The sequence below is a fragment of the Aquarana catesbeiana genome, linkage group LG10 (assembly GCF_042186555.1).
Source record: "Aquarana catesbeiana isolate 2022-GZ linkage group LG10, ASM4218655v1, whole genome shotgun sequence".
In the NCBI taxonomy this organism is placed as follows: domain Eukaryota; kingdom Metazoa; phylum Chordata; class Amphibia; order Anura; family Ranidae; genus Aquarana; species Aquarana catesbeiana.
The window spans coordinates 33,128,441-33,148,994 of NC_133333.1; the positions used below are offsets into that span (position 1 = coordinate 33,128,441).

At 42.7% G+C, this 20,554-nt stretch overlaps 1 protein-coding gene across 1 annotated transcript in view; it reads right to left on the reverse strand.

Moving 5' to 3' along the window:
- Window positions 1-1,421: 1,421 nt before the first annotated feature.
- Window positions 1,422-20,554, reverse strand: part of LOC141110556 (ly6/PLAUR domain-containing protein 3-like) — a 22,239-nt gene continuing 3,106 nt past the window's right edge. Inside the window, exons 2-5 of the mRNA XM_073601954.1 lie at window positions 18,467-18,604; window positions 13,388-13,558; window positions 9,043-9,189; window positions 1,422-4,784 (exon numbers count right to left, since the gene is read on the reverse strand). Of these exons, the coding sequence (XP_073458055.1) occupies window positions 4,402-4,784; window positions 9,043-9,189; window positions 13,388-13,558; window positions 18,467-18,604 (839 nt within the window). The 3' untranslated portion in view covers window positions 1,422-4,401. The remainder of the gene's footprint in view (window positions 4,785-9,042; window positions 9,190-13,387; window positions 13,559-18,466; window positions 18,605-20,554) is intronic.

Below are 20,554 nucleotides of genomic sequence, written 5' to 3' on the forward strand. Positions count from 1 at the left end.
GAAGAGTGGAGACTGCTATAGTCACAAAGGGGAGGGTGAACTCAATTTTGATGGCAATGGTTTTGGAATGGAATGTCCAACAGGCTCAAATCGGTGTGAGCAGGCTAGGGACTAAGGGAGGCAGGCAGGGACAGCTGTTGGGGGGGGGGGGGGGGCAAAAGGACATTTATCAACGTTGTGGTAATGGTTTGGTGAAGGCCCCTTTCTGTTCTACCATGACAGTGTCCTGTGTATGAAGCCAACTCCATAAAGACATGGTATGATGAGTTGGGTGTGGAGGAACTTGAGTGGCATACACAGAGCCCTGACTTCAACCCTACTGAACACCACTGGGATGAACTGGAAGGCTGTTGCTAGTTGTGATCCAGGTGATCCAGGTCTTCTCATTCAACATCAGTACTTGACCTCACAAATGCTCATTTGGCTAAATGGACACACATTCTCACAGACAAACTCAGGGCCTTATTTAATATTGATTGGACGTTGGACAAACATTTTCTTGCCTCCCTCCGACATGCAATTTCACTCTTAATCCTAACATTGCAAAATCGCAACGGATCCCCTCCCCTATACTATCCCCATCATTACACAGGACCCCTCTTCTCCATCATTACACAGGACTCCTCACCCATACTACCCCCATAATTACACAGGACCTACTCCCCTATACTACCAACATCATTACACAGGACACCCTCCATGCACAGATCCCTGCATTGCCTCCCCCCCAGCAGTCTCACCTTGATAGTGTCCAGAAGATGTCAGGCGAGCACCAGGCACACCTTGCTGAACCCTCCGGCGATTAAGTTCTTCAGTGAGCCAAAGGTCTATGGCTTGTCAGACATGGTGAGGGAGAGTGGTCAGTGTAACTGTGCCCGGGACTGACAGGCACTCCCCCCAGCCCATATTAGTGTTATCAGGCCTGGGACTAAGGCAAGGCGGGGGGCAGGCAGGACAGCTGCCCCGGGCACAGTGTCCTTATGTGTTGGGTGGGGCTCAGATAAATGTGCTCTATGGGTTACCGCCACATGGCACCCTCCCTCAACACATAAAGACACTGCACCCAGGACATCTGCCCTGCCTGTCCACACCTTCCCTTAGTCCATCCCTTAGTCCATTCAGTGGGGGGGTTTATTGTCTGCACCAGTGGTGCACCAGAAACCATGCTGTAGTGCTAGTATCATACTGTTGATCTCAGATGCAGAAATGATCGGGGGTGTCCACATCAGAGGGAGGGGGGCACAGTTTGCCATCTTTGTCCTGGGCAATAGAAGACCTTGTCTCATCACTGGGTGTGATGGTCAGATGTCCACAAACCTTTAGTCATACAGTGTATAGCAGTTTTTTATAAATATGGGAGATACACGTTAGCATTAATTCTGAAACTGAAATCTGTCTGCCTTATAAAAAAAAACACTAGATGAGAATCCTCAATTCTGTATTTGAAATACTATCAGGAAAACATAACACAGTAAACATTTAAAGAAAAAAGTAAAATTATTTTTTCTCATACATTTTGTAATAACAATTATAACTCAGAACTGAATTCACTAAAAATACCAATCTGTATCCCTTTAAAGGAAACTATGCTAAGAGAAAAATAAAGGTTGCCATGGCTGATCTGTCCTTCTGAAAATGCTATTTGCCTGGCTGGCATATGATTTAAAAGCCTAACTGATCTTTCCATTTAAATCAGCTAAATATATTTCAGGTGCATCAAAACAAAGGGTGTTCAAAGTCTAATGCCCCGTACACACGGTCGGACTTTGTTCGGACATTCCGACAACAAAATCCCAGGATTTTTTCCGACGGATGTTGGCTCAAACTTGTCTTGCATACACACGGTCACACAAAGTTGTCGGAAAATCCGATCGTTCTAAACGCGGTGACGTAAAACACGTACGTCGGGACTATAAACGGGGCAGTGGCCAATAGCTTTCATCTCTTTATTTATTTTGAGCATGCGTGGCACTTTGTCCGTCGGATTTGTGTACACACGATTGGAATTTCCGGCAACGGATTTTGTTGTCGGAAAATTTTATATCCTGCTCTCAAACTTTGTGTGTCGGAAAATCCGATGGAAAATGTGTGATGGAGCCTACACACAGTCGGAATTTCCGACAACAAGGTCCTATCACACATTTTCCGTCGGAAAATCCGACCGTGTGTACGGGGCATTACAGTTTTATTAGAAAGCAGCCACAGCCTGAGTAGAAAAGCCTGGCCCCTGCTGGCATTCTGCAGAGAAGGATGTTTGCCCTCTGTGTGCAAGCATTGGCTTCTCTGCGGAGATCTGACCCACCCCTATTGAGTCAGGCCTATAGCTCTGCAATCAACAAAACTCATACTGATTGGAGAGCTCTACCTCTGACTCTGCAGGAGAAGTATTGGATTTCTGCGGAGAGACCACTGCTTGCACACAGAGGGCAAACATCCTTCTCTGCAGAATGCCAGCAGGGGCCAGGCTTTTCTACTCAGGCTGTGGCTGCTTTCTAATAAAACTGGCTTCTCTGCGGAGATCTGACACACCCCTATTGAGTCAGGCTTATAGCTCTGCAATCAACAAAACTCATACTGATTGGAGAGCTCTACCTCTGACTCTGCAGGAGAAGTATTGGACTTCTGCGGAGAGACCACTGCTTGCACACAGAGGGCAAACATCCTTCTCTGCAGAATGCCAGCAGAGGCCAGGCTTTTCTACTCAGGCTGTGGCTGCTTTCTAAAGAAAATTAAGTAAAGTACTTTGAGTACCTTTTGTTTTGATATATCTGTAATGTATTTAGCTACCGTAATTTAAGTCAAAAGTCAAATTGTGCTTCAAAGTGATTTGGAGCACAAACATGTTTTGAGCCTGCTAACCATTAGAAAATCGAACAAACGCTCTTAAAGGGAACATTTTCAAAAACAAAATTCCACTTGTGTATAGACAGCTTAAAGTGGAAGTCTATGCAAAAACTAAAATCCCTGCATCTATAGCCACCAACATTCTAACACTAACCTATCTAGCCCTGTAAATAAAAAATCAGTATCCATACCTTTTCTGCAGGAGTTCTGAACCGATCTCCAGCGGCGGAAGCTCTAATCCCATGCTGAGCTGTCAGCCGTGTCTTCGTTGCATGGGCGGGTGCAGAGGACACGTCCCTCAAAGGAAGCCCCATAGCAGGGATCCTCAAACTACAGCCCTCCAGCTGTTGCAGAACTACACATCCCATGAGGCATTGTAAAACTCTGACATTCACAGACATGACTAGGCATGATGGGAATTGTAGTTCCTGAACACCTGGAGGGCCGCAGTTTGAAGACCCCTGCCCCATAGTAACTCTATGGGTGACGTCACTTCCCATTCATTTTACAGATGTTGTCGGACGTGTACTCAGCAGAGCTTCCGCCGCTGGAGATCGGGTTGGCTCGCCTGTAGAAAAGATATGTATACGGATTTTTTCTTTTCAGGGCTAGAGAGGTTAGTGTTATGCCTCGCACACGATCGGACTTTCCGACAACAAAACCGTGGAATTTTGTTCGAAGGTTGTTGGCTCCAACTTGTCTTGCATACACACGGTCACACAAATGTTGGCCAACAATTACGAACGTGGGAACGCGGTGACATACAAGACGTACAACGAGCCGAGAAAAAGGAAGTTCAATAGCGGTGTGCCTCCTTCTGCTTGATTCCGAGCATGCGTGAACTTTTGTGCGTCGGACTTGCGTACACACAATCGGAAATTCTGACAACAACGTTTTGTTGGTGGAAAATTTGAGAACCTGCTAGCCAACATTTGTTGGTGGAAAGTCCGACAACAAAACCGTGGATTTTTGTTCAAAGGTTGGGTTGTTGGCTCCAACTTGTCTTGCATACACACGGTCATGCAAATGTTGACCAACAATTACGAACGTAGTGACGTACAAGACATATGGCGAGCCGATAAAAAAGAAGTTCAATAGTCATGTGATATCTCCATTACGAACGCTAGTTTTACAAGACCGATCGCTTCCGGCTCGTACTTGATTCCGAGCATGCGTGAACTTTTGTGCGTCGGACTTGTGTACACACGATCGGAAATTCCGACAACAAAGTTTTGTTGCCGGAAAATTTGAGAACCTGCTAACCAACATTTGTTAACGGAAAGTCCAACAACAAATGTTCGATGGAGCATGCACACTGTCAGACTTTCAGGCAGCAAGCTCACATCCAACATTTGTTGTCGGAAAATCCAATTGTGTGTACGCCGCATTAGAATGTTGGTGGTTATAGATGCAGGAATTTTGGTTTTTGCATGGACTTCCACTTTAAGTAGGGCCCTGTCACCCACTCAGTGCCGACTCTCATTTGAAAAAATCAAGTTAGAGTGACAGGGGGAGGCATGATCCCCCTTCCCCCTTGATACATTGGCAGACCATTCCCTAGGAAAAAAGAGAGCTACAGTTCACAAAAGAAAGTGTAATTAAAATAAAAGAAAGCCAACGTGAAAAGGAAAGTCCATTAGCCACATTATAATCCTTAGGCACAAGGGAGCGATTTTCATGAGTTATATTTGGTTCTGGTGTTGCGCTTACGAAATTAGGCGGAACCACTTTGACGGTATGTTCCTCATTCCGATCATTCAGCAGGACGAGATACGGCAGCTCCGCCAGATGTGTTTGATTGGACAGGTCGTTGTTGCAGAGGCATTCTGAACAGCAGGATCCTATCATCTCGACGGTCACGCTCCCGTAGGTTATCGTGTGCTTACCGCAGTGGTATCTCGTGGAGCAGCTCTTGAGTGGTATGGTTGTTGTTGCATTACCTGGACAGAAGAAAAAGTCCATCATTAGTCACTGAAGGCCTGGAAGAGCAATCACTTGTGTCTGATTCAGAAATCTGGTCTACAAGATACTTGCGCTAAGAAAACTGAATAATTTACCATTGCTGACCTCCTTCTGAAAACAGATGACTGGCTATTTAAATGGCTACTAGCTTGTCAGCCAGTACCTGGCCACACTCAACCATTCTGGATTGACAGTTCTGCCTCTATTGCTAAAACCCTCCCACTGTGAGCTGCAGTAGCTGGTTGGGGAACGTTTGAGATACATATGAAGGAGGATTTGTCTCAGTCAAGGCTTACTTATGAGACTTGTGTATCACATAGTAACTCATACAGGAGCCTTTGGATGTACTGTACTTTACTGTAAAATAAAAACCACAGAGGTGATCAAATACCACCAAAGGAAAGCTCTATTTGTGGGAAAAAAAAGGGACGCAAATTTTGTTTGGGTACAGCATTGCATGACCGCGCAATTGTCAGTTAAAGCGACGTAGTGCCAAATTGTAAAAAGTGCTTTGGTCAGGAAGGGGGTAAAATCTTCCGGGGCTGAAGTGGTTAAAGATGAATTCCAGGTATGACAATTTGATCCAGCTTGAAAGTATGTTTGTACTGTAGTCATGGCAGCTGGCTGTTTTTGGATATCCCCTTGATCACCCACAGCTGCTAGGGGACAGTGAGAGATCTGGAGGAGAGGCGGCTGTGGGCTGTCCTCCCCCTCCCCCTGCCAACTCCATTGCACTGGGAGCAAAGCAGCCCTGCATCTATAGCGGTAGGTCTGTGTGAGTCTGGCTGCACGGCTCTCCTCACTCCTGCTCCCACCCCTTCCTTTTGGCGGCCGCTGCTTTCACCAATTGGCTGCGGGAGACTTGGCTGCTGAATGACCAGGACATTTTTTTCAATTCGGCACTGCGTCGCTTTAACTGATAAGTGCACAATCGTGCGGCGCTGCACTCAAACAAAATTGACGTCCTTTTTCCCCCACAAATAAAGCTTTCTTTTGGTGGCATTTGATAATTTCTGCGGTTTTTATTTTTTGCGCAATAAACAAAAAAAGAGCGACAATTTTGAAAAAAAAACACTTTTTGCTATAATAAATATCCCCATTTTTTTTTAAAAAAGCTCATTTTTTCTCAGTTTAGGCCGATATGTATTTTACTACATATTTTTGGTAATAAAAATCTCAATAAGCGTATATTGATTGGTTTGCGCAAAAGTTATAGCATCTATAAAATAGGGGATAGATTTATAGCATTTTTATTATTTTTTTTTTTTTTTTACTAATAATGGCGGCGATCTGCTATTTTTATCGGGACTGCGACATTATGGCGGACACATCGGACACTTTTGACACATTTTTGGGACCATTAGCATTTATACAGCGATCTGTGCTATAAAAATACACTGATTACTTTGAAAATGTCACTGGTAGGGAAGGGGTTGAACACTGGGGGGCGATCAAGGGGTTAACTGTGTTCCCTCTTTGTGTTCCAACTGAAGAAGGGATGGTACTGTCTAGGGGAGATGACAGATCGTAGTTCATACTTTGTATGAACAGACGATCTGTCTCTTCTCCCCTCAGAGAACCAGAAACTGTGTGTTTACACACACACAGATCCGGTTCTCGGTGTGTCAAGAGCGATTGCGGGAGCCCGGCGGTCATCCCGACTCGCATCAGCTCCGGCGGCGAGCAGCGGCGCGCGCGCGCCCCTAGTGGCCACAGGGCGAAGCACGTTACATTACGTCGTTTCGCCCAGTCGTGCCATTCTGCCGCAGTAAAACTGCGGTGGCTCTGGTTAAAGAGCACAGCTTAGCTAAGAAGAATTGTCTTCATTATAACATAAAAGGTCTAGCCAAATAGTAAAAATTATTGAATACATCCATATACACTTATTTCTTTGGAAAGTGATGGTACAGGGGTGTATATTATTGTTATTATTTTTAGCTTGATTTAAGTTTAATTTATTGTATACAAATCATTTAGCTATATTATAACATTTGATAAAACATGGCCTTATGTTCTCCACTGTGAGAAAAGTTCGCATTAACCAGTCGAGTTTAAACTTAGCCGATCAATTGATTATTTTGTGATTATTTGTAATGTTTTGAACAAACTGAAATATTGATATCGACATCATGCAATCTAGGCTAGTAACTCATCAAACTTGCAAACGCTTTCATTATTTATGGTATGGTTTTATTTTTCATTTTTGTTTTTAAGTTTTTTAGACTATGTGGAATGTGTCTTTCTTCAAATAAAAATCTTTTTTTCAATCATAAAATTCGACATGAAGCTCTGATATGTCCATGCATAAAGGGTTAATATACCATTCATACAGTTGTAGCATCAGCTGCTTCATCAAATTAATTGAAGATGTATCTTCGCATGCGAATGAGGGCGTCAGCTTGCCCCCTGACTGGATCTTCATTTTTTGAACATGTGTATATATACCATGTAATTTTATGTTTGCATTAGCTATCATTAAGCACCAGTGAGAGCGGTGTGAAACGCGTTAGTGGTTTGCAATTTTAATCTGTTTTGTACGGACTGTATCTACAATAAAGGAAACTACTATTTTTTGGAGTGTGGCTATCCAGATCTTTATTTGCTCATACGACTGGTGAGAAGGCTTGGAAGCCCATCATTTACACTTTTATCAGAGACTGAGTTGCTGACTACAGGATCCTAACCACGATTCACACAGACCGCATCTGTATCAATCTTATACAACACTTCTATCAAAACTATACTGCACCCAAACCACAATTATACTGAACTATCACTGTTTCTGACCCGTATCCCCCCAATATTCAGTGCAAAGACCTTACCACCCCTCTTTAATTATATGCAGGTTTATCAGGACTGCCGTTAAGTGCACTAATGCTCTTAATGGGCCCCAACGATAGCCAGTAGAAGAAACGTCTTAAGAATTGCCATTGTCATGTTACCTGTCAACAAATCCTCATCCGTCTTCCTATACCCATTTTTGTTATCTCAAATACTGACAGTTCTTACCAGACTGTCTTAGGCTTAGCATAGCTACCATTAGTGTACTCTGGCAGTTTAGCTCCAGTGTTTTATAGATCGAGTCTTATTTCTGCTCACTGCTGCACTTCAGGTGGCGTTGTTACTGTTATGCTGATCTGGACGGCAAGTGTCATTTTATGCCCGGTCTTTATTACTACTTACTCTGTATACTAAATTGTAATATTATCATTGCTATTCATTCTTTTCCTTGCTTGCCTCATAACTAACTTGTTTGGCGACAATGTATTAAGTTTTCTTTTACTCTTTGGTGCCTATTTCTTGAAATAGCCATATTGCTGTGTAATTAGTGTAATGGTAAGTGATTTTATGTGATATTGTGTGTTGGTGCACTCAGCCTGGTGTATAAGAGGGGCTGAGGTCTTTAAAAAGGTTGAAGCCTGGAGGACTCATCTAAACCAACGGCTCCTTCATGGGGCAGCGCCCCAGCAGGAGTCTCCAAACTATGGCCCTCCAGTTGTTCAGGAACTACAATTCCCATAATGCCTAGTCATGTCTGTGAATGTCAAAGTTTTACAATGCCTCATGGGACATGTAGTTCCGCAACAGATAGAGTGCTGTAGTTTGGGGATCCCTGCACTACAGTATCAAACCTGTGGGATCCCTGTGGAAACTGAAAATGATTGTTGTAGACAGCTCTAGTACAGCTTTAGGATCCTGTGAAAGCCTGCTCTGCTTTTTAGTGAACACTGGGGATCATTCTCTTGCCACGAGAACCATTCAGGGAACACCTTGCATTTTCTCAGTGAATCCAAAGCATTATCTGATTGGACGATCTGGAGATCACGGTTTCACCAAAAATAATTTATTATAGGGTGCACCCATAGCATTAACTTGCAAACCATTATGGGCTTTCTAAAAGACAAACCCCAACATGGCCTCTTTACCCTGTGGCACTTTTTACATTTACGAATTAAGACATTACTGTTTGGGGGGGCTGTGGTGGTGAGGAGGTGGTTGCCCAGTATTTCAGGTCTACTTTTAGCACAACAGTGTCTCTCTGAAATTCATGGAGCAAAGAAGTCTGTAAGCCAAACCAATCCCAAATCAAAGCCATCGTACAATGTAATATTCCAGTGTGGGAGCTTTAGACCTTAGAGGCAAAAAATGTTGGCTGCAGTTGGGTTTAAATAATGACAATTCTGCATCCTTTAATTAAATTCTCTAATGTTTACCTGGAATGAAAGACATAATTACCAGTGGATATGGTGACATTTCCATCAAAGCAGTGGTTGTATGCATCGTAGCATTGCTTTACAGGAGCGCTGGATGGTGAACACTCTGCTTTAGGCGTTCCTACACAGCTGTAGCATTGGTCATCGTTAGGAACTTGAGTTATATTTTCTGCATAGGGATACAACACAATGACATCATTTGGGATTTCGTTTCAAGAACACAAATGTGAGATGTTTTTAATGTTTAGTACCCAGTGAGCCAGAATATAAAAATAAGGTTATCAGGCAGAAAGATTTTTTAACAGAGGTACCAGCCAAACAAGCTGAAAAAGGTTGGTATTTGTGATGTTTAATGGTGAGGTTGCCAAGATTGGACAGCTGTGGAGGCATATTTCTTGTATTACATAAATGGAACTACAGTTACAGAAGCTTAGGAATATAGGGCATAATACTTAAGTTGGATCATCCATGAATCAATGTGGACAACAGCCTGTTAGATGTCCAGGAGCCCAAGCTACAATCGTTATCCTCCTGCAGCAAACCAGTGGGAGAACCCAATTGTTCAAAGTGGTGGTTGGTTTCCAATGGGACCATGCAAGTGAAAACAATGCATTATAGGTGGCTTCTTTGTACTTAGTGAAATTTCTATTATTGTCAGTCATAGGGATCTGGAGCACCCAAAGCTGCTACCTTGCCTAGAGTCTCATTCTATGGTACTTTTTCTCTCCATTACCACAAAGACTGATTCTGGCCCATTTAAAAAGAACCAACGATAATTTTACGTGTGAAAAAAGAAGTTGCATAATCAGTCTAAAAGTATATGAAAAGCCAAACCTTTTTTTGGCCTCTGTCAGGATTTTCTGCTGGTGTGAATGGGCCCCCACAGCTCATCTTTATTAGAAACTAGCTACAGCCTGAGTAGAAAAGCCTGTTCCATGCAATCAACTGCAGAGAAGGACCCTTCGGCACCTTTCACACGTGGTGGATGCCAGCAGTGGATCTGCCCGCTCAGCAGGGAATCTCTCCACTGATTTCCGCTGAGCAGGCAGAAGGCAGGTCTGTGTCCGCTCCGCTGATGCAGAGCAGACACGGACACAGCCTGCTGTTCTCTATGTGGCGGTCGGATGGAAACTGATCGCCTGTCTGTTTCCATCCAACTGTCGTCCAATCCTAACAGATGGGGAACAGATCCACATCAGTCTGTTTTAGTGGACCAGACTGGATCAGATGCCGGTGGGTGTCAACAGACAGAGGCGGCTCTCTAAGTAGGCAAATTAGGCGGTCGCCTAAGACCTCGGACTCACAGGGGCCTCGCAACTAGCTAATTTGCCTAATTAAAGAGCTTGAGATGGGTAGAAATAGCAGCGCCTGGGTGGCTAGAGGACAGGGTGAGTAGCAGAGCTCCCGCCTCTACCGCATTAGCTGCTCTGTATCACATTCCCTGCCTGTGTGCTCGGCCGGTGATCACTGGCTCCTCAGGGTCGCTCTCTCCTTCCCCATGCAGCACCGCGCAGCCCAGAGTCATCCCCAGCCAGAGCTCCGCCCCCTGAGTCGGCTGCATCCATTCAGGAGCACTGTACACTTCTCCCGCGCAAAGTTTAAGCACACAGGTGCAGCTGTATGAGAGCAGGAGGACACCGCAGGCTTGTCTGCCAGCCCCCCTTCTCCCATCATACACAGATCTTCCTCGCCTTGGAGATATGCTGATTGCCCTGTCTGTGCTGCTGGAGGAAGTCCAGGCAGCCATGAAGCATGCTCTTGCAGACTTGCTCAAGGTGAGTGAGACTCCATATCCCCCACAGACAATTCCATACTACACTCCATCCCCCCATCTCCCATGGGGACAGGGACCCCCATCTTAGCTAGGGACAGGGACCCCATCTCACCTAGGGACAGAGACCCCCATCTCACCTAGGGACAGGGACCCCCATATCACCCAGGGACAGGGACTCTCATCTCACCTAGGGACAGGGACCCCTTCTCGACTAGGGACAGGGACCCCATCATACCTGTGGACAGGGACCCCATCTCACCTGGGGACAGGGACCCCTATCTCACCTGGGGACAGGGACCCCATCTCACCTGGGGACAGGGACCCCCATCTCAGCTAGGGACAGGGACCCCCATCTTACCTGGGGACAGGGACACCCTTCTTCTCTGGGGACAGGGACCCTTCTCACCTAGGGACAGGGACCCCAATCTCACCTGGGGACAGGGACACCCTTCTCCCCTGGGGACAGGGACACCCTTCTCCCCTGGAGCAAGGGACCACTTCTCACCTAGGGACAGGGACCCCTTCTCACTTAGGGACAGGGACCCCTTTCCACCTAGAGACAGGGATCCCCTTCTCCCCTGGGGATAGGGACCCCTTTTCACCTGGGGACAGGGACCCCCATCTCACCTGGGGACAGGGACACCCATCTCCCCTGGGGACAGGGACACCCATCTCACCTGGGGACAGGGACCCCATCTTACCTGGGGACAGGGACCCTTCTCACCTAGGGACAGGGACACCCTTCTCCCCTGGAGACAAGGACCCCCATCTCACCTGGGGACAGGGACACCCATCTCACCTGGGGACAGAGACCCCCATCTCAGCTATGGATAGGGACCCCCATCTTACCTGGGGACAGGAACTCTTCTCACCTAGGGACAGGAACCCCAATCTCACCTGGGGACAGGGACCACTTCTCACCTAGGGACAGGGACCCCTTCTCACCTGGGGTCAGGGACCCCCATCTCACCTGGGGACAGGGACCCCCATCTCAGCTAGGGACAGGGACCCCCATCTCACCTGGGGACAGGGACCTCTTCTCCCCTGGGGACGGGGACCCCTTCTCACCTAGGGACAGGGACCCCTTCTCCCCTAGGGACAGGGAATCCTTCTCACCTAGGTACAGCATTGATAGAGACAGAGCACTGACCCCCACTGAGAAAGAGGACACTGACTCCAGCACAAAGACAGAGTGCACTGAAAAAAAGTGCCCTGACACCAGCACTGAGAACACACTGATGCCAGTGCTCAGAGGGTGCACTGACACCTGCGTTGAGATAGAGGACACTGAAACCAGAACTTTAAGGCTGTTAATATATGCAATTTATGCAGTTAATTTTTATCGCTTGAATTATTTTTTCCATTAGGGGCGTGAGTGGGGCCTCATGTCTAAGTTATGCCTAAGGCCTCACAAAGTCTAGAGCCGCCTCTGTCAACAGACACATGTTCGCTGACATGCGCTGCTCCATAGAGAAGAATGGAGGTTCAGATTGGGTCCATCAGAAAAACAAACAGGTGGAACCGATCAGAATGTCCGTGTGATTGGGGCCTTACTCTCTGTGTGGAAGTAGTGATCCCTCTGCAGAGGTCTGGCATGCAAGCTAGAGCTCTCCAACCAGCAGACAATATAAGCATTGCTGATTGGAGAGCTGCAGCTCTGACTCAGCAGGGGAAAATATAGAACTTGTGCAGAGAGACCACTGCTTTCAGACAGAGAGCATGGGCCCACATCTACAACATGCTGGCAGAGGATAGGTTTTTCTACTCAAATTTGGCTGCATTATAAAAAAAAATGAATTGTAGGACTTTGTTTACCTTTTGATTGTGTGTATTTGGAATATAGTTACCTAATTAAAACTAAAAAATCTATTTAACTATAAAGGAATACAGTGTATTGGGACATGGTTACCCTTCTTTGTTATGTTCAGTTAATAGCTGTGGTCATTGTTCTGCCCACCTGGCCTTTATTCAATGTACCTGTGTTTATGTGCTTGAAAAAAACATGTTGGTTTTCTTGATGTATACCAAGCTAATTATGCAGAGTACAGGCACCACCTACTGTTCCCTTTCTGGTATAGCTTTAGCTGTTTGCATTAGGTACATATTGTAATTTCTAAGAATGTGTTAATAAAGTTGAAAGGAACCAGAGCATTCTGGGAGATTTCTCTAGAGGAAGTGAGTCAGCCACCATTTTAAGAAACAACAGCAAGGCTGTTTCTTCAATCTCTCGCCATCACCCCTCAGCAAGCTTAAAAAGGGGGTTTTTGTTATCCCATTCTGTGTTATAGAGCATTGTTTCCTCATTATATGCAATATTGTACTGATTGATATTTACCAATTTGCAGTTTCACCTGGCTCATTCTAATAAATTTAAGATCAAAGAAATATGGTATCTGACGTTTATGGATTGAGAAGGTTTAGCTCTCTGTCCTACAGAGAAAACAGTCATAATTTTACAATCTTAAGTGTATATCAGGGTAGCCTTCCTTGCTCAATGGTTTTGCCCAAGGTCATGAAATGCACATAGCAGGGTAAAAATGTATGGCTCACTTTTATGACAAATGCTACAGAGAATGCTTGTGAAAATAATTACCATCAGGGGCAATGTGGTAGTGTTTCAGATCCATGTTGGTGTTGCACAAGCTAGTGTTGCATTGGTTAAGTTGCATATATATGGATAATCCGTAGGATAATATGTTTTTTTCCAGCATAGTGGGACCACCATAACCACAGCCTTTACTCAGCACAACATGGTTGTCATGACCTATTGAACAAGAGAACTTTATTAATACGATTACATATTACATAGCCATGTCATAAGGGTTTCATCAGCACAGGGTGGCTATTGGGATTATTAAATAAAAGATGGCTGTCATGACCTATTGAATATGAAAACTTTATTACTACAATGATATATGACATAAGTATAACCACAACCATTTCTGAGCCCAGCTATCAAAACTCATTGAATCTTTATTAGAATACATACAGGTTGTAATATGGAGATCACCAGTCAGTTTGTAAAATGAATGAATGAATGAATGAATAGTCTTTATTGGTCTCTCAAAACAAGCAAACACAAAAAGTTTTCCCCAGCAAATGTAAAGGCAAACAACCCATAGTCCTGGTATAATTAGGACCAAAAAAATGGCTCACCACCAGTATACCGGTCCCACACTTAGGGTTCCCATCCATTTTGGGCTGCAAGGCAAGCCACAGGAGCTCAGCAAAACTGAGTTTCAGTCCACACTTTCTCACGGCTGTGGACTACTCCATTTCACCTCAAACACATGCTGATTTCTTCTTGCTGCTTTTTAAGCCTCCCTTGGAGGTGGGTTACCCCTTTTCCTTTTGGGACTAAAGTACTTGTAAAGCAGGGTTTGGAGAAAAATGCCTGTTGATCCTAAATGAAATCCAGCATCCTTGTAACTTCCTGTGCACTGAATATTATCAACGTTTCAAGCTATCATCTGTAAATCACACAATCTCAGCTCCCTTTGTATTAAAGATGTGTTGTCAATCTAAGACAAAATCATTTTTTTTTTTTAAATGTGTATCCAAAGTCCAAAACCAAAAAATTGTATATATTGCAGATTACCAGTGCTTGGAGTGGTGGCTGCATTTTTTTCTTTTTTCAAGCTTCTCTTGCTGTATTTTCACCTGGTGATCCTGCAAATAACTACAGGTGCAACTGACAGGAAGTGACAAGGACACTGTATTTCTGGCAGGATCAAAAGATATTTCCTGTATTTTTCTAAACAATGTTTGCTTGAAATGCAGTGACCACATCTAAGGACTGTAAGCTGCAACATATTACATGTATGTTCTTGGGTTTAGTTATCATTTATAAAGGAAACCAATGTAGCCACCATACCTAAGGACAAGTAAGGTGCAATATATAAAAATGTTCGTTTTGTTTTAGATAAACTTTAAATATGCCTGCTGAAAAGGTAAGATTGTGGAAGTTAAGAATCATTTATAGTGATTATCTGAGATGTTGAATGACTGCAAGAGCCGATCATACCCAACTCTCTAACTACCAGTCTCTACTACAGTGGAGACAGGTGCAAACTACACTAAGGCCCCATTCAGACCTCAGCATGTTGTGTTGTAGCTCAAAGCTCCAAAAATGTCAACATCCAGAGTCCCATGGTTTTCAGTTGTGCCAGTTTACACCCGAGCAGGCCCGGATTTACTCCCTTTGCCGCCCCATGGCCGGGTCCTTCAATGCCGCCCCCCCTTCCCCCACACACACACTAGATCAATTAAAAACATATCTCCACATGCGAGAACACTGAAAATAACTGGCTTTAATTGTACAGACTGAAAATACTCTGTAATGCAGAAAATGCCTTTTAAATATTATAGCAGTAAGAAACTCCCTACAATTTTTTAGCTCTAACTTTTCTTTTGGCAAACTCATCGATAATATCTTCGTAGGACAAAGTATTTAAAAGCTTCCTGATGACGCAAATTACATTGCGAAACGCGTAGAGGCTGCTGGGAACTTTCTCATCACTTTCGGTTGAACGAGAGTGAGGCCTGGAGCGCATGCCGCTGTGAGGAGACACAGTGACAGAGGGGGAACAAACTGAGACACCGCTCTCCATATACCCTGCTGGATTTGCTTAGTGCCGGCTTAAGGGCACCATAACATGTGAGTTTAACCATGTTTTTAAATTTTTTAATAAAATGAAATTACATACTATACCATGATGGCTATCCATATGTCTTTATGAGCACTGAACAGAGCAAGAGATACTAACACATTGCTTGGAAAGGCTGCTATTGGTCCCATCACAAACAGATTGGTTATCCTTAATGAACCAAAGGCGTTTATTCTTATTACATCTGGTGAGTGGCCATTGCATGAGGTGGAGGTGAAGTCACGATAAGTGGTGAATTAGGAGCACAATATACTGAAAAGGAACGTCATTGCAGAGAAGTGATCACTCACTGAAGACATCCAGTGTACTGTGGTGTTTCTGCATATGTCAAGCACATTTATTTATTATTTTTGCACTATGTAGTACCTATGTATGTTGATATGTGATATTTTGTTAGTAATATTGGCACATTGTTTAGTATTAATATTTTTTGTGATATTTTGTAGCACTAGCACTTTTTTTTTTCACAAGAAAAGCACTAGCACTTTAAATAGCTTTTGGTAGCACCTAACGTCATTGCACAGAAGTAATCACCCACTGAGGACATCTAGTGGGCTGTAGTGTTTATGCACATGTTGAGGACATTTTTTGCAGCATGTAGTATATATGCATGGTGATATGTGATATTTGATGGTCACTAAGTAATATTGGCACATTGAACATTTTTTAATATTTGTCATATTATATTTTTTTAGCACTAGCACTTTTTTTTGGTAGTTTTTTGGAATATTATTTTGTCACTAGTAACACTATGTGGACAGTATATTTTTAACACAATATTAATTGATACAGAAAAGCACGCTACATAGGATAGATATCCTATTTTTGCATATTTCAGCAGTGGTATCATACACAGAAATTAGCGCAATCCACTTTTATATTATATTGATACTCTACCATTTTTGTGTAGGCTTACATGATTGCAGCAAACTAGTATATTTTTAGTTTTGCGCCGGTAGCACATCTGGTCGGATTACATACATTTCTACTGTAGGTTTAAATTTTTTAAAAGAAGATTTTTTAGAAAGAGTTTTTGTGGAAAAAGTTTTTTCAAAGTTTTTTTTTTTTTTTTTAAGTCTTTAAGAAAATTTGTTTTGAAAAGTTTTTTTAAGTCATCTTATTTTATTTTGTAATTGCTCATCTTTTTCCCTCCCCCTCTCCCAAGTATAACAGATATGGTGATATGGAATTTTTTCTATAGGGGAGTAAGGTCCAATGTACACATATATATGGGTAGTTTCTCAGCTGGGAAATTAGATATATGTACTGTATGTTGTGTTAATATAATAGATTTGTATATTGGACATAAGATGAAGGACAATTTCCAATTATATACTTGTATGTTCATGGGGAAGGCCTATTCCGTCTATTAATGTATTTAATAATTTATCAATTTATATTATACATTAGGCATCAATGGTTCCATACAGCAACTGCTATCTGTATTTTTTTGTGTTATGTTTTTTGTTTAGCATTTATTTTGTTTGTTTCTTTTCATATATATGACAATTGTTTTATTGTTCCACAATGTATGGTGTTATAATATAGAGTTGCAATCTATGGCTTCTGATGTCTATACTGATATTTAATCTCTGTCCCATGTTAATGGAACATTTTTTAACCTGTCCCTTTAACCACCATTTTTTTTCGATTCGGCACTGTGTCGTTTTAACTGACAATTGCGCGGTCGTGCAACAATGCACCCAAACAAAATTGACGTCCTTTTTTTCCCACAAATAGAGCTTTCTTTTGGTGGTATTTGATCGCCTCTGCGGTTTTTATTTTTTGTGCTATAAACAAAAAAAGAGTGACAATTTTAAAAAAGACACAATATTTTGTACTTTTTGCTATAATAAATATTCCCATTTTTTTTTTTAAAAAGCAATTTTTTCCTCAGTTTAGGCCGATATCTATTTTACCACCAACCCAACCACAAATGTAAATTAGGCTTAGCAACTAAATGAACCTAAATGAATGTTTACCTCTTCAGGTCTGTCCAATAGTAAAATGACATGCTCCCAGGATCACGCATCGAGCGAGCCTCACAGGACGAGCTGCAGCACAATCTGTCACCCGCTGTGTCCAGAGACAGATCAGTGTACTGGGCTGCTGCAGTTCACAGCAGATCACATCACAGTTATTCACAATGAATTGCTTCCATTTATAGCCACTCATTGTGTATTATTGTGCTGATCTCTGTGATTGGTCACAGTGATCACATGGTACAGATACGGCCAATCACAGTTTTTTGTTTTTTTTTTACATACTGTCACCAGTCAGTATTTGTGATCATAGCCACATCAGTTGTATGACGATGCTGTACTGCATTGCTGACAGTATGGAAAAAAAATTGTGAAAAATAAAAAAAATATTTCTTTATCTTCCAATAAATTGTAAAAAAAAAAAAAAAAAAAATTAAAAAACTCACATGCCTCTTAATAAATACCTTAGGCTGTCTACTTTCCAAACAAAGGGGTAATTTTTGTGGATATTTGTACTGTCCTGACATTTTCGGGCCTCAAGAAATGAGAGGCCGTCAGTACATCAGGACTGATCAATGTTCAGATATACTGTATATATCATAGTTTGTGGACTCTATAACTTTTCTACAGACTAAATAATATACACTGATTTGAGTTATTTTTACCAAAGAAATGGAGCAGTATATATTTTAGCCTAAGAAGAATGAAAAAAGGTTATTTATTTGCAAAATTTCATAACAAACCAAAAAAAAAACACTTTTTTAAAAAAAAAAATGTTTTTTTTTTTTTTTGTTTGATTGATTAGCAAAAATAAAAAAAACCCAATGGTGATCAAATGCCACCAAAAGAAAAGCTCTATTTTTGTAAAAAAATTAGATTTCATTTTTGTACAGTGCTGCATGACCGAGCAATTGTCATTCAAAGAGCGACAGCACTGAAACCTGAAAATTGGCCTGGGCAGAAAGGGGGTGAAAATGTCCAATATTGAAGTGTATAGGCAACACTTATATTTGTTCTACATACTTGTCTTTATGGCTGTGATGGTCTCCACACACATGTCATAATCTGGAGGGCAGGAAACATTCACCGCTCTGTCTGGTAAGCAGGCCCCTTCTCCTCGATCGATGCAGGAGTAACACTCGATGGTCTCAGCCTGGACACCTGGTGCATAGGATGAATAAGGAATGTTACTTAAAGGGTAGTTCCATTTTTGTGGGGGAAAACTAGCAAATATATATGCATAAGCCATATTGTAATTGAATGTTACAAATGTAACAAAACGTCACACACTCCGCTTGAATGTTTTCTTCATATACCGCTTTATCCCAGTCTGAATATAGATATCAGATATTCCAACAGCTGACAACCAGAAAACAAGACAATACTCGTTTGGTTGCTGAACATGGACTGTTTATTGAAAACACATGTACACAGGTAATACTCTGGACAACCCCCCCCCCCTCCTTTGCAATCAGCAGTGAGAGCTGTTGGAGGAATTCGCCCCCACCAATCTCACATACACATCCCATAATATCCAAGGCAGACAGACAGACTAGAACATTGGAACACAGCCACACCCCAAACGACCCAGCAAAGAGTACACAACAAAATGAGACACTATACCAACCACCCCAAGCTGGCACAGACCATCATGGCCTCCTTAATAATGTCTTTTTGCATTACATAACAGAATATCTTCCTAAATGCTTGTAACGCCCTCAAATGCCAGGGCCCATAGTCAGTAGGAAAAAAGCTAGCATTCAGTCCCCTCCAAAAGCCTCTGTCCTGGGTGAGCCTGTCACAAATGTTATTTAAAAAATTGCCTTTTTTTATTCTGCAGCACTTTAATTTTCTGTAAAATGCAATGCAATATGGCAACCTGGAGGCGTTCTATAAACAGATGGTGTTTGGAACACCCCCAAAAATGCAATTTCCTGCTTGTGTGATTGGCTCACTGATCTTCCCAGAAGTCTGCACTAAGATACAAGTCAGATTTTGGTCATCCCCTGCAACAAAAATGTAATTTTTAGTGAGATACTCTCAAATATTTAATAACTTCTAAAGGGATGTAGACCCAGACGCTTTGCTCATTAAAACTGAGTTGAAAAAAAGCTACATATATATATATATATATATATATATATATATATATATATACAGTATCTGACAAAAGTGAGTACACCCCTCACATTTTGTAAATATTTTATTATATCTTTTCATGTGACAACACTGAAGAAATTACACTTTGCTACAATGTAAAGTAGTGAGTGTACAGCTTGTATAACAGTGTAAATTTGCTGTCCCTTCAAAATAACTCAACACACAGCCATTAATGTCTAAGCAACAAAAGTGAGTACACCCTTAAGTGAAAATGTCCAAATTGGGCCCAATTAGCCACCCCCCCCCCCCCCCCCCAGGTGTCATGTGACTTGTTAGTGTTACAAGGTCTCAGGTGTGAATTGGGAGCAGGTGTGTTAAATTTGGTGTTATCGCTCTCACTCTCTCATACTGGTCACTGGAAGTTCAACATGGCACCTCATGACAAAGAACTCTCTGAGAATCTGAAAAAAAGAATTGTTGCTCTACATAAAGATGGGCTATAAGAAGATTGTCAAGACCCTGAAACTGAGCTGCAGCATGGTGGCCAAGACCATACAGCGGTTTAACAGGACAGGTTCCCCTCAGAACAGGCCTCACCATGGTCGACCAAAGAAGTTGAGGGCACGTGCTCAGCGTCATATCCAGAGGTTGTCTTCGGGTAATAGACGTATAAGTGCTGCCAGCATTGCTGCAGAGGTTGAAGGGGTGGGGGGTCAGCCTGTCTGTGCTCAGACCATACACCGCACACTGCATCAAATTGGTCTGCATGGCTGTCATCCCAGAAGGAAGCCTCTTCTAAAGATGATGCACAAGAAAGTCCGCAAACAGTTTTCTGAAGACAAGCAGACTAAGAACATGGATTACCGGAACCATGTCCTTAGTCTGATGAGACCAAGATAACTTATTTGGTTCAGATGGTGTCAAGCATGTGTGGCGGCAACCAGGTGAGGAGTACAAAGACAAGTGTGTCTTGCCTACAGTCAAGCATGGTGGTGGGAGTGTCAAGATTTG